Here is a 16,671-nt window from a genome sequence, read left to right on the forward strand (position 1 = left end):
ATTTGAGGAAACATGACTGCCATGGTAATAAACACACAACACCTTGTACAATGGGAGCGGCTGGAGAAACGATGGAGGTGGGGCAGCTCAGCTTGCACAGTGGCGAGCGCAGCCCCAGCCTGGCTGCAAGCACAACACACATCACATGTCCCCGTCCCGTCCCCCCCCCCCCGCAGGTGTCACCTCCTTTTCTTCCCTAAAGCGCTGTCTGCGTTGGCTTCATTTGAATGGAGTTGTGCTCCTCCGTGGTCACTGTGCCATATGAAGTATCAGGAACTTCCTCTTCCTTCAGTTTCTTGTAGGATATATCTGTATCTTCCTCCTCATCGAGCGTATCTTGTTTGTAGCTGTCTCTCCCATACATCTTGTATACCAGCACAAAGAGTCCCGCTTCTGCCGACTGAAAAAGCGCATAAAGCAAGGGAAACATGTACATGCTCCCGATGAGCTCTGGGGGAAAGGTGAGTTTGAGGATGGCGGTGCAGAGCTGGACATTTTGGCACCCCGTTTCCAACGACACTGTTCTCCTGCAGTGTGGGGGCATTTTAAAGACCGTGGCTAAGCCGTATCCCAAGGCGTACCCCGCTAGGGGCATCAGCACCGCAATGGCGTAGACAGACGCAGGAATATGTGCCATCAGATCTGGGCCCAGCATTGTCCCAGTCAGGATGAACAGGATCACCAGAGTCACCAAGAGGGACCACAGGGAAATCTGGCAATAGATACATTGATAAACAACATGGGGGTTATTGGTTTAAAAGGATAAGCAGAGCAGGTAGAAGCTTGATAGAGAGTCTAAACTGCAAAACGTGGTTGTATTGGATTTCCAGCTTTGCTCCTGCCTCAGGACTTTGGTGGTGGTTGATCATATCTCAGGGAAGGAAGGGGCTGAGCTTGCCCTCCATCATTCTGCTTTGGAATGACTTGCTGGGGGAGCAGGGCTTGTGCTTTGCTTCTCCTTTTGTGATTAAGCTAAAATTGGTTGTGTATTTGAGGAAGTATCGCCGTGCCTGTGGGTTAGTTTCCCTAGCTCTGGGTGCAGCGGGAGCTGAGAGAGAGTAGGATGTAGGGAATGCCTCTGCTCCAGGACTGGGCTGCCCCCTGGGCCCCAGGGGATGGATAACCTGCCCCTTCCCACCCCTTCTGTCTCTGTCCCGCCGTTTTATTTCAAGACTGTCAATCCTTATATCCCACCTAAGTAGTGGAATATGCCTATCTATCGGTTCAGAGGGACCAGAAAGGTCACTGCCATAGGACACCCCCCCTCTCCCAGCGCCCCGTGCCTACCTTAACCAGGAGGTCGGCAGCGCGGGGGTAGCGGTACCGGATGAGCACCCCCAGGCCGATGGGCAGGAGGGTGCTGCCTAGCGTGAGGCTCACCGCGCCCAGGGGCAGCAGCTGCACCACGGCCGTATTGATCCAGGGGCGGCTGTAGATCCAGAGGCAGAGGGGCATCAGGAAGAGAGCCAGGAGCGTGGAGGAGGCCGTCATGATAATGCTGCACCGGGGGACCAAAGAGACACGGTATCACTGCGCGCCCGACCGGGAGGCGGCTCCCACGTAAAGGGGACTCTGCAGCCGGCGGGGTCGCTTCTCACGGCAAGAGCCCCCCCTTCCCTGCCCCGGCCAGGATCGGGCAGGCAGGCTTCTTAGGGAAGGGGGTAAGAAGCGCGTGTCGGGGTCCATAAGGTCCGTCCTCCCCGATAAAAGCAGGAGAGCGGGTTTCCAGCCGCGCCGTGCCCGTCCGTCCCGGCGCCTCCGCCGGCAGGTGCCCCGCAAACCCTGCCCGCGCCCCGTGGTCGCCGCAGCCCTCCGTCCGGCTACAAGCGAGGGAGAGCGGGGCGCCTACCTGAGGTTCATGTCCCCGTCGACGAGCACCGACATGAGGTTGGAGAGGTTGCCCCCGGGACAGCAGCCGCACAGCAGCACAGCTACGGCCGCTACTTCATCCAGGGCGAAGATGAGGGCGAGGAGAAAGGCCAGCAGCGGCATGGCCACGAACTGCCCCAGCAGCGCCAGCAGCAACCCCACGGGCCGCCGCAGCTGATGCCCCAGCTGCCCCAGCTCCACGGCGCAGCCCAACCCCAGCATGGTCACGCAGAGCGCCAGCCCCACCAGCACGCTCAAGCCCTGGCTGAGGGAGCGGTCCGCGAAAGCCCCGCCGCCCCCCGCCAGCGACCCGCCGTCGAGGCCGCCGTCCCCCGCCGCCGTCGGGGGCTGCGCGGAGCCTGCCATGGGCTGCGCGGCCCCCGGGAGCCGCCGGCTCCGCTGGGCCGGGCCCCGAGGAGGGAGCGGGCGGCGGCGGGGCCGTCAGAGCGGGGACCGCATCCCAACCGGGCGCTCCCGAGCGCTGCCGCCACCGTCCGTCGCCGCACGCCGGCTGTCTGCTCCGGGCACCGCCCGCGCGCACCCGGGACCGCGCGGGGCCACCCGGCGGTGGGCGGTGACTCGGTACCGCCCCGACGGCGAGCTGCGCCCCCGACAGCTCCGCCCGGACCGGACCCACAGCCGCAGCGGCGGGTCAGGGCTGGACCCCGCTCCACGGTGCCACCCTCGGGGCGGTGTCTGGAGCCGGCCCCGCCGCCTGCACACCCCCCCCGGGGGTCGCGGCTTCTCTTCGTACTGCGGTACCGGGGGTTCGCTTCAGCGTCAAATGGCAGTCGGTGTCGCAGTGTCACCAGAGGTAGGTGGGCAGCACCGGGGACCCTCAGCCGAGCTCCTTCACCCTCCCGGCAACAAATAAAACCAAATAGGAGGCAGATTGCTGTAGTTCGTTCGTATTCTGGGGCTGTGTGCTGCTGGAGGAGGGGAGTGCAGGGTCTGGTCAACTTGCTGGGCCAAGAACCATCCTCTGAGCTTAATTTTCAGGTCTGCGTATGCAGAGAAGTGCTTGCAGTGTATTTATTGTGCTTCTTAAAGTCTTACCGCTGCTGTATCTTATGCCATCCTTCATGTAGCCAATAGCTGGCTTCACAATGTGCAGGTCATTTGCTTATCAAGCCCTCCCTGGTTTGTAAGTCATGCCGGTGCGGTTTCCCTGTCTCATGGGCAAGCCAGGCTGATCTTGGGCAAGACCAGGCTGGGTCAGTTGGGCAGAGCAGGAGACAGCTGCTTATCGAGCAGGTGTGAAGGGCACAGGCCAGACCTCCTGCTTTATGTCTGAGTGCCACACCCCAGACTCCCTGCTGGAGTAGGGCTGGTTGTGGGAAGATGCTTTTGTGTCACAACGTATGACATATATCATACAGGCAATTATAGGAGTTTAGTGAAGCTAGATGCCAATGGAGCAGACGCATCCTCTTCCAGAGCCCACCCAGTCATGGTAAACCTGCGTTTCAAGGACACTGAATTGCAGTAGGAATATATTGTGAATGCATCGTAACACATCAAGACCTCTCGAGGCTTTCCTTAAAATGTATCAGCTGAAATTCAAACCCGGCTCTTGGTTTAAACAAGAGAAGTACTGCTGACTTCAGGGAGAGCCAAGTCTGAACCCTGGATGAACAAGCACTATCACCCATATGGCACCAAGCGTATTTCCACATCCAGCAAGTACAGTGAAAAAACTTACCTGCTGCTGAACATGGTTCTTGTCTCTTTAACTCACTGCAGGCTTCCCCAGTATGTCATCATAAAGTACAGGCTGGAGCCTGGAGTGATGCTCAATAGTTTTGCTGTGAGGCAGCTGGCTCACGCATAGTGCACTCCATGATGTTTCTAAATCAATAGCCAGTTCCTTTTGTGGAGGGCAGGAGAAAGCATACTGCCTGCCCTGCTATTACTGGAAGCAACAGACTGAGTATAAAAAGACAAATAAGGCCAATCGTGTATGATTCTCAAATTATTCCTTGTTAGTCCCTCTGTTGAAAAATGAGCATAAGAGATAGCAATAGCAAGGAGAGGGAGGACTCACTGAAATATAAGCTTGTTGTAGTTTGTAACTTTTATAAGTAATACTGCCTTACATTATTCTTAGGAGGGGTTTGATTTCCATAGGAGAGCACCTCCTGTGCTGTAGACTGGTCTGGAGCAACAAAAGTCCTTTAAACACTAGGGATTTTGTTTACTATTTTATAACAGGATGTTTTGTGCCTTCCCTTTATTGAATTGGTGAAAAATAGAGGATGGGCTTGCAAGGACTTTTGCTAGTGCTGTAAGAAATGAGCAAAGTGACCTTGCAGTTCATTTGGCTAGTGACTGGCTGCTCAACCACGCTGGAGGTGGTATCTGAATCACTTGCTTCTCCTGCCAGAGATGGAAAGCATCTGGCATAGCCCAGGATTATTGCAAAATTGTGGGCATTGCATATCTGCAATGAAGTTCCCTTGGTGTCCCCCAGGGTAAGTCACTGTGGGTGTTCTCAGTTTGGGGCAGCAAGGGGTGTGCAGCCATTATACTTGTTGGTTCCTCATGCTCAGGAGCCTCAGGTGAGAAGAGCTGGTTTGCCCATCCCAAGCAAGTAAGGGATAAATCCCAGTCTAGGACTTGAAAGCCTACATCCTGACTGTGTTGCGCATCATGTGTGTGTATGCTGTGGTTATGAGCACTATGTAAAAGCAGGACAGTGGGGTGGGCTGACAGAGCAAAGTGTGGTCACCCCTCTTTTTCCACTCTTCCCATTTCAGCTCGGTATCCATTTCAGCTCCCCGCTCCTCCCACCCTGCCTCGTTGTGTCCATGCCTGGGTCTGCAGGAAGCAGCCGAGCTCAGCTGCTGTGGGATGGCGTCACCCACCCATAAGTCATGCTTTGCCTCTCTGTGTGTCTGTGCCACATGATTTGTGGAGCTGTGCCGGGCGTTTGCAGAGGAAGAGATTCCTCCGGAAGATAGTCCTGGAGGATGGAAGGCTTTCAGTCAGCCCTTTAAGTAGTGGTGCTTAAATAGGCTGGGGCAAAATGCTGCCATGAAAGTGATGTTTACGTGAGACCTGTCAGAAGTAGTTTCTGATTTTCAGGGGATGTACAATCCCTTCATTTCTAATCTACTTGCTGTGCACCTAGGTTATAGATAAAAATTAAAAGGAAATTTAAGGTTTAATAGCACAGGAATCATTTTCAATGGAAAAAGAGAAAGTCTTTGCTGTCATTGACTTGGCTTAAAATACTCCTTAATTTCACACAATACACCCACGGTTTAGGGTGAACTTGTGGTAAACTCCATGAAATGCATCTTCTTGTTCTTGTTATAACTTAGATCCAGAGTGGTTATTTTTGTGGCTTAGGAGAGTTAGGAATTGGAGCACAGTTGTGCAGAGGTGATTTTGGTTGTTCTTCCACGGTTGTCTTTGTGCTCGGAAGGATGTGTCAGCTGGTCTTGTGCTGAAGTAGGTCCCTTTGATACCTGTCTCCAGCACCTGCTCTTAAGAGCAGCAGCACAGAGGGGACTCTGCAGCTTTTGTCACTCAGCTCCACTGAACCAGCGACTGCGAGATCCTAGCAAGTTCATGGCTATTTTCTGTTTAATTTTGTATTGTTTAGGAGCTGGTTCACCAAACAGGTGAGAAAACACATTTTTAAAATCAGATGAAGCACTGAGATCTCTGCAGTTGAGTTGTTCCTAAAAACCTTCCCAGCCAGACAGACAGAAACTGCTTTGGTGAGGATGTGCTGATCAGTCAACATTGCTCCTTCCCCTGCCCACTTTGTGTTTCACACAAAGGCGGAGTGCAGTTGGACCATGTAGGTGGAGAACACACAGGAGCCACAGGTTTCCTGTTAGTTCATTGTTCCTGTAGCAGTCTATAGTGCAGAAGGCCTGGGACAGACCTGCCTTCCCTGCCTCCCGGGCTTCTCTGCTACCCTTCAGCATGACACCTGGCCCCATTGCAGCCCATCATGCCTTATCCAAAGCTTGCTTTTCTTAAAATCTCCTTTGTCCTTAGCAGAGTGCCATGGCTTGGTGCTGCACAGTAAATCTGCACAATAATCAGTGTCTTTTATCCCTTTTATCTGGTCCTTGACCAGACCCAGGGTTTGAATTTCAGGGTGAGGAAAATCAGATATGTGTCCCTCCCTCCCCTCCTCAGTGGGAGTCATCACCAAGTCCCTGTTGTCTCCTCTACAGGTGGGATCCCACCAAATCATCCTTCTCTTCCCCTTGACCCAGGTGGCAAAGGCATCCAGGCACCCTCCTCCTCCTCCTCCTCCCTCCTCCACTGCACTGTATCTGCTTCGCTTCTTCCCTGTGCGTTTGTGATTTCTCCATTCCTGCGAGTCCTGTCCCCTTCTCCCTCCGATTCCTTTTTCAAATGATGTCTGTTTCAGTCCAGCTCTTCCATGTTTACACCTCACTTGGGAGCAGTGCCCTGCAACTCATAGTCTCTGAGATTCTATTAAATAGAAGTGGTGTGGAAGGGGAACGACACAAGCCTCTTTTGTTTCCCCGCTATCTGCTCAGACTATCTGGGCACCTGGGGATGGATCTTTTCACTGGAGCCCTGGGTTAGAAGTCAAGGGCAGAAATTATCATGATAAAACCCTCCTTGTCATACGTGGTGTCTCCCCCTGTTTATTTTTAAGATGCCTGGAGACCATTAATCAGCAAGTAAGTGCATGATGACTTGGGTTGCAATGTTCCAGTAATTCATAATTAGAATTAAGTGCTTAAGGCTGCGTGATCTGCCTTTAAAAACGAGCTGAAGGGATCTTTTGCCAGCCATCACATTAGAAAAAAGCTTCTGGTCCATGAAAGGAGACAAAATCAGGGGATCGCTGAGGAATGATTTTGTAAATTGATGGCTGGGAGTCAGTTGTTGAGGCTGTTTTACCCTACAACTGTAAACCAATTACTAGTACCATTTTTTCCTTTAAGCAATTAAGTGCCTTTATGTGAGATACCTTTACTCAAAATAAGAAAGAATTCTGCTTCCCTGTTCCCTTTTGTTGCTATTTAATCTTTTTCTGGAGTTGGAGTATTATCAGGATTAAGGTGAAAGTCATAATAAAATAAATGACCTGATGACTAATGCATGCCTTGGTCCAAAAGAGCCAAAATTAGCATCTTGTCCAGCCAGGCAGGGACAGGAGGTGAGATGGGGCTGCCTCTGAAGGCCCTGGATTCAGTTTTAAAAGCCAAATGGTATTCTGCACCGTAGGCATGGGTCTCACTCTGCATGGGCAGAGGGGCTCAGCCATCCTGCAGATACAGGCACATCTTGGGTGCTGCGGCCCTGATTTACATGCAGCCTGTTCAGCATCTGAGGGAGCAGGGGAGGTGCAGGGGGACCCCAGTGGCTGTGAGGGTACAGTGGTGGCGTCGAGGGCAAAGAGCACACTGAAAATAGGGTGTGCACAGCCTGGTAAATGGTGAGGCTCTAGGGTGAATGTGCAGTTGCAGGCCTGGATCCAGCTGGGCTTATTGGCTTTCACTGTCTATTGAGGCTCACAGCCCACTCTTAATTTCCTGTGCAGGAACCTGGTCAGGGGTAGGAACATAATTCAAGGGAGGTAATATGGAAGTAGATCACACAAATGTGGTTTTGTGCCTTGTAAAATCTGTATTTAGGGGGTTGCAGAAAAGCGCCAGATCAGAGTAAATGACACAAGGAGTGTATTGTCCCACAGAATAATTGACATGTTGAGAATGCACGAGTAAATCTAATAATACCTACAGCAGCAGTTGCTTCACAGAGTATTCATTTAATTGAAGGAAGACACCCCAAAGACAAATTACATCCCTCTCCCACCAAAGCTTTCTCCATATTAAAAGGAATGTTAATGGTGAGCCCCATGGGAAAGATGAGAGTTAACAGCATCAATATTCTATCTCAGGTTACACACAAAAAATCTTTGCATTCAGCTGTCATTTGTATTGCTGCATCAAAGGTGCCTGGATGTGGGCTAAGACTGTTTTATGTTAGAAACTGTATAAACAGAGAATGAAAATGCTTCTTGTCTGCTGCCAAATACTTACCAAGTAATAAAAATGAGTATCAGTAATCCTGATCAACAAATAAGCAAGCCCGTCAAAGTAGGTGCACTCTTACCCATATTAAATCTCAAGGTGTCAGGCAAATGGGAAGAAATAAACCTCAAACATAATAGAATCTCTTAATGCTTGTCTTGTATGACGTTGTATATTAATCCCATGAAAGTAGCCTCGACACATTGTGCTATGTGCACTTTGAAAACCGTGATAAAGTAGGACACTTTTAATAACCTAAAGAGTCTTCTGAATTTTGGACCTATAGTATCAGTAGAACCTGTGTGTGGCTGCAGCTGAGGAGGGTGTTCTCTGGGTTTTATGTACGTGTTGGTTTGCCACCAAGATGAAAGTGTGAATGACAGCACAATCTTTGAGCTCCTTCCTGGAGTACATAAGCAGAAATGCTGGGTATGAACCCCAGAGAGTATTTCGTCCTGCCTGAGGTGTTCACTTTACCACTAGTTGAAAGTAGGCTGTGTATAATAGCCTCACAAGTCCACAGAGATTACATACATGGGTTTAAGACCTCACATCTCTCTGTGATGTAACTGCGCTTGTGGCCGTAGGTACTGGCAACACGACAGGGAGCACAGGGACCTGGCCATGCTGGAAATGGCAAGCGGGGTCCATAGCTCAGAGCTAAAGTCTGTGGCCTGAACTGCCTGCAGGGTTTATTAAGCTGGCAGCGTCTTGCATGGTGCCTGCCAGATAATGGGCTTTGAGCAGAGCTGTTTAAGATTGGGTAGTCAGAGGGAGGAATAAAAAGCCATCAGCCCTTTATTTCAGGTGAAGGAATTAAAGAAAACCAAAATATCAGCATAAACATGTACAAAATGGCCCCTTTAAGAGCTCCTGACCCCTGCTCAGTCCATGCTAATGTCAGAAAGCAAAATATTAGGAATATTATTAAATTTATTTTAATGTATTAAATATATAACAATTATTAAATATGTTTTTTCTTACATACAATTTCTAAATAAAATACTTGAAACATATGTTTTACCCGTATATACATGGGCAGCCTAAATGCTGAGTATCAGTAGGAGAGTCTTGCTGCTGGAGTCAATGCTGGGACCGTAAGAGGAGCTACCCAAAGAGGTGTGTAAGGTATCAGTGCTCAGCATTCCCACCCAGGTGTGAGCAGTACCCTGCAGTGATCCCAGGCCCAGAAGGGAAGTCCAGCCAAACAAATCCTGCCCAAAGCCCTTCCAGGCAAGGGGCCCCGGGCAGGACAGGGGTTGGGGATGGACAGGGAGATAGTGGAGTTACCACTTCCCATCTGGTGTTGGTACAGAAACAACTCCTCACAAAGCAAATTGTTTCAAACCGCTGCCAAGAAGCCCAAACAAAGCCAGCAGTAATACACTGAAATGAATTTGTTTGCTCAATGTAAGTAGTGGCAAAGCTGCACACTGGAGACAAGTGCATTGAGCTCCAGCAGGTACCTTACTCCCAAGGAGTTATCCCTTTGTCACAAAGGAAATCTCTGCCTGACAACTGCTAAACATCCACAGAGTCCATTTTCACTTGTAGTTTCTTGACGGAGTATTGCTGACACCCTCCATAGGACGTGCCACAAGCCAAGAGCAGCCACCTGCAGTCTCTACAGACACAGTGTGTGCATCCCACTCCCAGAGGGGCTCCGCAGTAGGATGACTTGCTGCGCTCCTCCAACAAGCAGCAATAACCAAGCACAGGGATTTCACTGCACAGACTTCTTTAAACCCTTTGATTCAGTGGCACAGCAAACATGTCCAAGCACTTTTGTCACTTCAGGTAGCGAGGCTGCCTCGCAGCTTATGGCTGTTCGCTGCAGCATGCTGGCATTCACCATTCTCATCCCTGTCCTTTTCAAATTCAAGAGATTTTTGGCAACAATCTCAACCTTTACTGGATAATGAAAGATATTATCCAAAAACTAAGGGGCAGATTTTAGACCTTAAGTAACCAAAAATTGTATTTTAAGGTCATAACAAACAGTAACAGCAGTTGGGCAACCAATGTACTAAGCAGTAATATACCAAATGCAAATAACACTGTCATTTGTGTGAAAAAGCAGGTTGCAGCTGAGCTCTCCCCAGGGAATTTCTTGGATCAGATGCCCAAATCTGGAAGCCCCGAGAAGCCAGGCTCTGCAGAAAAGGAGACCGGCGCATCCTCCCCATTGCAGAGTGGTAACAGCATCATTTGCAGTTGCTGCTGTTGCCCCAGAGCTGAAGCAGTCCCTTTGCAACACAGGCTCCAACCCCATCGTGCCGGTGGGAGTTGGTGACTCATTGCTCCACTAGGTTGTTCAGAGGAGCTGCTCTGGGGGTCGGTTGTGCTTGAGTGCTGTGTTAACTGCAGGTGGACCTGCTGTGGAGAGAAGAGAGGGGCGTGTGTCTTATGTAATCCACACCAGCTGTGGGGAGGTCAATACAAGCCTTTTCACATCCTGCAGTTCTAAGGTGGTGCTACACATACAGATGGAAAGCCCCACTATTTCTGCAGTCTGAAACATTTCAGGGGGTTTAAGTCCATCTGACCCTGAGTAAAAAGTCCAACAGGTATTTCAGACTCTGAAAATCTAGGCAACAAGATTGAAATATCAAAGCTGGCATTGGAGCAGTCACTGCTAACCCGGGTGCACCCTGCGCGTCCCTAAGGATGAAAGGTGATGTACAAGAAAAATGAGCTGAATTTTCTCTTTCAGATAAAGACACGTACCTGTACGGGAGGTGGTTTTTATGGCCAGCTGGGCATGGCTTGGGCTTCCCTCTGGCTGAGGCTTTCCGTCCCGAAGTGTAGCTGTTAAATTCATTCAGGACCTTATGGGCAGTTTCGTGTAAGTTCAGAGTGGTGTGGTGAATTGAAGCTGAACTAGAGCAAACTTCAGACTGGGTCAGTGCAGAGAAAGCAAGACGTCCCCCTAGTGTCTGGGAAAGAGGCGAACAGAGCAAAACCGGGAAACCCAGGAGCATTCTTCAGGTAAAAAAGGCACAAAAGACAGTAAAATAGAAGGGCTAAAAAGAGTGCATAAATGGGATATAAATGTAACCTACCTGTTGTTCTGAATCTTGAAATGAGGTTCCTGGTAGGCAGATTTCAGTGATTTGCTTTGCTAATTAACGTTAGTTAATTCTTTTCATAATGAGGAGGATGCAGGAAGTGGGAACACACTGACAGAAAGGATCCTCTATTGAAGAGACTTTGGAGAGGAGGGCAGCACAGAAGCATGGCCTGGGCAAGGAGCAGGGGAGATGGGCTGAGCCAAGGCCCTGCAGAGGGTATGTGGTTTGAGCCCTGTAATGAGAGCCACTTCCTTTTCATCACACTATCACAGTATGCTAGAGATTGGAAGGGACCTCGAAAGATCATCTAGTCCAATCCCCCTGCCGGAGCAGGAACACCTAGATAGTGTTACACAGGAATGTGTCCAGGCGGGTTTTGAATGTCTCCAGGAAAGGAGACTCCACAACCTCCCTGGGCAGCCTGTTCCAGTGTTCCGTCACCCAGTTCATCCTTCAGTTCTACCAATGAGTCCTCGGCCCAGGGAAGGAACCCTAAGCTGGTGTGCCACATCAGTCAGGGTGGGAAGATAAGGGTTAGAAACCAGTAGAGCCTACTGAGCAGTAGCAAGCCTCGGAGTGGTTTTGGAAAAGGACTTTTCCATTTCTTCTATGACAGACAGGTCAGGAAGGCTGCGCTGGTGGCTGGCGGGGTGCACATGCCCACAGGGTGCTGTATTCCACTGCTCTGGGCTTATTTCCCTGTGGAGATAAAGGTGAGAAGCTCACCAGCTATTGATTAAATCCCTGTGTTGTGCTCAGGAGGAAGGCTTGGCAGAGCCTGGTGTTAGTGAAAGCTGCTTTGCTGCTGAAGGCGAGGGCTGCACTGGTCTCCCCCATGCTTTACCGGAGCCATGCCTTTAAGAAGTCCCTTTCAGTATTCCCAGACACAGTGTGTCTGTGTACCTAGGCAATACCATTTGCACTCAGTGGAGCTGAGCCCCTGTGAATGGCTGCATAACTACAGTCACTAAATCCCTCGGTTTTTCCTTTTTTTTTTTTTTTTAAAGGAAAAGAAAAATCCCTGTGACATTTACAATAGACATTATGTGCTCTCTGACATTTGGGCTGATAAACCAAGGTCAACCCAATTCCTGTTCTTAACTTACCCCACTGTATCAGACAAAATATGAACTGACTGGCCAACCCTTTAAGTAGTCATACATCTGCCCCTGGCTCCCAGCACATGAGTTATGAAGACTGGTGGTTATTTCAGTGATGATGAAGAGAGCCTCAAGAAAATAAATGAGTCCTCCTTGAAATGTGTGTGGCAGAGCAGAACTGACTGTGTGGGTCTCCTGTAGTCCAGTCTGGTGCCATGAGGACATTTTTTTTGTTTCCACAGGCATTCAGGAGGGCCGCATGAACCAAATCAACAGCATGAGCTCTGCACCAGCAACCTGGGAGGAGAGGTACATGCTGTGATAGGACAAGGGGTAATGGGTTCAAAGTTAAATAGGGAAGACTCAGGTCAGATGTAAGGAAGAAGTTCTTTACTGCGAGGGTGGTGAGGCACTGGAATGGGTTGCCCAAGGAAGTGTGAATGCTCCATCCCTGGCAGTGTTCAAGGCCAGGTTGGACAGAGCCTTGGCTGGCATGGTTTAGTGTGAGGTGTCCCTGCCTATGGCAGGGGGGTTGGACCTGGATGATCTTAAGGTCCTTTCCAACCCTAACTATTCTATGATTCATTCTATGATTCAGTTCTCTGATTCAGTTAGCAATGGCTGCTGTTGGCTATGCATCTGCACCCTCAGCTTCAGGGCAGTGGCCAGGCCCATGCTGCCTGTGCAGTGTGTGCAGGCAGGGGTGTTGTGTAGCTCAGGACCTGCCAGTACCTACCAGTAAGGCTGGGCATAGATGGAGAGGCCTGCTCGGGGCTGTGCTCCAGGGGCTGAGTGACAGCTCGGGGCTGACATCAGACAGGGCTGGCTTTAAAAGGACAAGAATTAGGCCAAGGCTTTCATAAGTCCTTTGAAGTCAGGTCAGTTGAAGCAGCATTAAGGTGGTTTTATGTGTTCCATTAGGCCAGTGGGGAATGGATGAACAGAAACAATGTAACACTGCTCTGGGCTCAGGGTTGGGTGAGTAACTGTGGGAATAAATGGACCACCTTAGAGCTGAGAGATGCAAGTTTAAGACAAGGTCTGAGGCAGAGCATGAAAAGCAGAGGTTTTGCCTGATCTCCTTCCCCTCACTCCTCTTTTCCTTGAGAGGGGACCCCAGATGGCAGCATGTGCTTCAATAAAATATCATTTCTAAAGGAGGAGAGAGGTGAAGATATATTTAAGGTGGCATAAGATACTCTTGTCCTGCTGACCTTCATTAAGACAAATAGGTCTGCTTGGAGAAGAAGGATTATGTAGTGGTCCTTTAACTCAGTATGTACCAGGCTCACTCAGCCAGCAGTGCAGCTGGCCTTTCCCTCAGCCCCAGACAGGATGCAAACCACATTCCTTGTAATCCAGAACTTGGTTCAGCATCATTTTCTCACATCGGCATTTTGGATGTGAGAGAGCAGGAGCACTGTGAAATGATTGATACAGCAATATGAACCTGCTGAGTGAAAGGGAGGTAAAGATCAGTCAGGTAACGAAGCCTTTGTAATGGGTTGCACAGATTTGTTTGCTGATAATGGCTCTAGGAAAACAAAAATCATAGGCAGCTGGCTTGAGACAAAGATAGGGGAGTGCTAGGAGTTAGAGTGCAGTGGTGAGCAGGAGGCTGAGGAAAGTCCTGTGTCCATCCATGCTTCCACCACCAGCTTCCAACACCATCCAGGTGTTTTTGTTCACCTACTTGGCTTTAAGCAGTAAGGCCATGCAGAGTCCCAAGCCGTGTCATTGATACCTACTTCCATGTTAGTAAGCATCTTTTTCTCTTGGACAGGGTGCAGGCGGGGAACAATGTAGAACACAAGTGTCTCTATTCACCTTCCTGTTACTATATAGAGCCCTAACATGGACCATTTTGGAAGACATTAACTGCCCTTCTTACAGACAGAAACTAGTTTAATTGCTGTATGTATGCTTTCTTTGAATGCAAAATCTCCCAAGCTTATGTAGAATACAACAGAGAAATATACTACTTGACTAATTTCACCAAATACCAGACCAAGAAATGCCGGTGTTCTCAGAAATGAGTTACTATTCACATGTGAATGGATTCCATTCATTTCAGTTTTATGGGCAGACATAAGCTGTAAGAAAGCATGAAAAATGTATTAGCCCAAGTGTCCCCTAAACTGCAGCTGCGCGGGCCAGAGTGGCTGGTGTTCACCCTGCTCTTCTCACAGCCTTGTTGCTGCAGGAACGTGGAGGAAGCTGTTGTCAGGCTTGAGACCGGGTGCTGGGTGCAGAGAGTAGTTCCTCTGACATCAGGTCAGGTTGTTGGTACTAGCAGGGTTGATTAAACAGCCTCTCATGGCAGGGCTGTGAAAAGTTGCCATTTTGGCTACAGTCCCAAGAAAACCATGGAAAAGAGAATGGAAAAGGACAGAATAGAACAATTCATAGTTTATGTTGTGCATGATAACCAAAAGCTGCGTGATGCTGGGGATGGACAACAGCATCACCTGCTCAGTATGGCACACACCACTCATCCCGATGCGCTCATTTTTTGAATCACACTTGCTGGAGCTGCCAACAGCTTCTAGGGGTAATTTAAAAGCAGCAGGGAGGGCTGAGCACTCTGGAAAAGAGGGCACCACATGCCAGTGTCTTTTAAACTTTATCTCATTTTCCAAAAGAGAATGCATTTACAGGATTACCGGTGTTTATGCTGATAGGAGCTCAGCTTACAACAGAAGTATCTTCTTTTGTTTGAGACAGGTAGAGTCCACCTTTCTCTCGTGTGAGTGCCACACAGCATAGAGACCCTCAGGCTTTCCAGGTTTTAAAGCTAAGAGTTTAAATTGTTTTTTTTTAATTGTGGTTTCTTTTGGTTGTTTTTAAGTTACTGTTTGCAACAGGCATGGGTGATGCACCGAGCTGAAACATCACTTTGCTGGTAAGGAATCGTTTTAGCTACCTGTTCCTTTAAATCCTGCTGAAGATCTGCAGGTTAGTTTCAGTTATTACAGTTATGCCTATGGCAGATGGGTTGGAACTAGATGATCTTAAGGTCCTTTCCAACCCTAGTAGTCTATGATTCTATGTTTTGTGTGCTGCAAGATGTTTATGTAGTCACCACAGAGTATATCATTTGGTGTAAAGAGGGCAGTGATGCACAGTACAACTGTGTGAGACACGGTATCTGCTCCCTTCAGGTCTCCAGTTCTTGGAGCAGAGAGCAGCTTCTTTATTGGGACGTTCTGGGTACACCATGGATGGATAGATGCTTCAGAGTGCGCCCAAATCCCAGCCACATGTTCCTGAGCCAAGAGACACAGAGGGACTGCCTGCAGGTGTCAGCCCTGCACTACAGAAAGCACACGAACCAAGTCAAGAGCAGGTGGGCGTTTGGCTTTGTTTTTTGAATCAAAGCAACCTCACATCACACATGTTTTGCTGAGAAAGTAAAGATTGGAAAATCTCATTTACTGCTGTTCTCAAAGATTAGAAGAGGGAGAACTAAAGACGCATCCCAGTCATAGTCTTGTCCCACAGGTGTTTTTCTTTCTCAGAAAGAAAACTTACTACAAGTAAGTTTTAAACGACCAAATCTGTGTACAGTAAAAGCAGTTTCAACCTTCTGCTTCCTTAAACGCTCATCACTTATTTTTCTTTGCTATTGCCATCAGACTCTTAGAGGGTAACACCCTATGGCATAAAACATGACCTAGTGCTTCTACAACAAACCCGGAGGAGCTGTCAGACCTTCACTCAGAGTAAGAGACTGCAAAACCAGTATTTTCTATCTTGAGTCTTGCAATACCATGATGCTAATTACAAGGAATAGTTTAATATGGAAGAGTTTGTTACAGCAACCTACTGCAAGGGAAGCGCAGAAGGCTGTTGATTGCCTGAGATTTTGACACTGCCGTTTTCCTGAAGGGATGTGAGGCAATCAGTACTTGACTGCAGAACTAAAAAGCAATGAGGGGAAGGGTAGTGGATCACAGTTTAGAAGCAGCAGGTGCTGCTGTAAATTGCAGCTCTACATTAAGTAGGTCAGCTAATTAGGGGGAAGCATTTTTATCTACTGACTGAACTACAACACAGGGACAGTGCTGAGATAATTAATAGCAAGCCTCCCACCTTAAATTTTGTTAAATAGATTTAATATTAAGTGGCCACCAAACAGAAATCAGCCTGTTTTATTAGTACCAAGATAAGAAAAAGATGGCATTCACATTACTACTGGATACGTTGCTTTGCAGCAAAACGAAGATTCTAGGAAGTTACCAAGTTCAAGACAAACTTCCTGCTTCTATACAAGCCAAAAGGTATGAGCTAGATGAAACATGTACTTGAAAGTATTTGTTTCTTGGGGTGGCTCAAAGTGAGCTTGAATCCTGTAAAACTGAAGGCAAATTGTGCACTTAGAATTGCACAAAGCACTCTAGGTGAACACTCAGAATTCAGTTCTTCACGTAACTCTGAATTACACTTCATCCTTCCAGAGCAGAGGCACAGAACAGGCCCACCTCAGGCTGTTAGTGGACACACATCACCCCTGTACAGCACTGGACTTGGATCATGAATGACAGGGGGCAGGAGCTGATGTTGGTACTCCTAGAAAAGTGAAGATGGTTTTTGAAAACC

The 16,671-nt window shown here is 48.8% G+C and overlaps 2 protein-coding genes across 2 annotated transcripts; one reads left to right on the forward strand and one right to left on the reverse strand.

Moving 5' to 3' along the window:
• Window positions 1–171: 171 nt before the first annotated feature.
• On the reverse strand, window positions 172–2,402 carry SLC10A4 (solute carrier family 10 member 4). The gene is made up of 3 exons (XM_062640285.1): window positions 1,850–2,402; window positions 1,288–1,498; window positions 172–712 (listed from the first exon to the last, which is right to left on the reverse strand). The coding sequence occupies exons 1-3, from the start codon at window positions 2,233–2,235 to the stop codon at window positions 197–199; spliced, it is 1,113 nt and encodes a 370-aa protein (XP_062496269.1). The 5' UTR covers window positions 2,236–2,402; the 3' UTR covers window positions 172–196.
• LOC134158075 (uncharacterized) lies at window positions 2,234–16,557 on the forward strand. Its single transcript, XM_062608088.1, has 6 exons — window positions 2,234–2,465; window positions 2,509–2,683; window positions 12,315–12,381; window positions 12,994–13,050; window positions 14,937–14,974; window positions 15,234–16,557. The coding sequence occupies exons 1-6, from the start codon at window positions 2,234–2,236 to the stop codon at window positions 15,340–15,342; spliced, it is 678 nt and encodes a 225-aa protein (XP_062464072.1). The 3' UTR covers window positions 15,343–16,557.
• The last annotated feature ends 114 nt before the right edge of the window (window positions 16,558–16,671 follow it).

This window comes from Pezoporus occidentalis, unplaced genomic scaffold (genome assembly GCF_034315485.1).
Source record: "Pezoporus occidentalis ecotype Australia unplaced genomic scaffold, CSIRO_AGI_Poc_V1 ctg1, whole genome shotgun sequence".
In the NCBI taxonomy this organism is placed as follows: domain Eukaryota; kingdom Metazoa; phylum Chordata; class Aves; order Psittaciformes; family Psittacidae; genus Pezoporus; species Pezoporus occidentalis.

Excerpts from the sequence above, each read along its gene's own strand:
- LOC134158075 (XM_062608088.1), top strand. The coding sequence starts at position 2,234 with ATGGGCTGCGCGGCCCCCGGGAGCCGCCGGCTCCGCTGGGCCGGGCCC. Across the intron at positions 2,684-12,314 it reads GTGTCGCAGTGTCACCAGAG|GCATTCAGGAGGGCCGCATG; the intron begins GTAGGTGGGCAG and ends TTGTTTCCACAG. Across the intron at positions 13,051-14,936 it reads TGCTCTGGGCTCAGGGTTGG|GCATGGGTGATGCACCGAGC; the intron begins GTGAGTAACTGT and ends TGTTTGCAACAG.
- SLC10A4 (XM_062640285.1), bottom strand. The coding sequence starts at position 2,235 with ATGGCAGGCTCCGCGCAGCCCCCGACGGCGGCGGGGGACGGCGGCCTC. Across the intron at positions 1,499-1,849 it reads GACGGGGACATGAACCTCAG|CATTATCATGACGGCCTCCT; the intron begins GTAGGCGCCCCG and ends CCCCCGGTGCAG. Across the intron at positions 713-1,287 it reads CTGCCGACCTCCTGGTTAAG|ATTTCCCTGTGGTCCCTCTT; the intron begins GTAGGCACGGGG and ends ATCTATTGCCAG.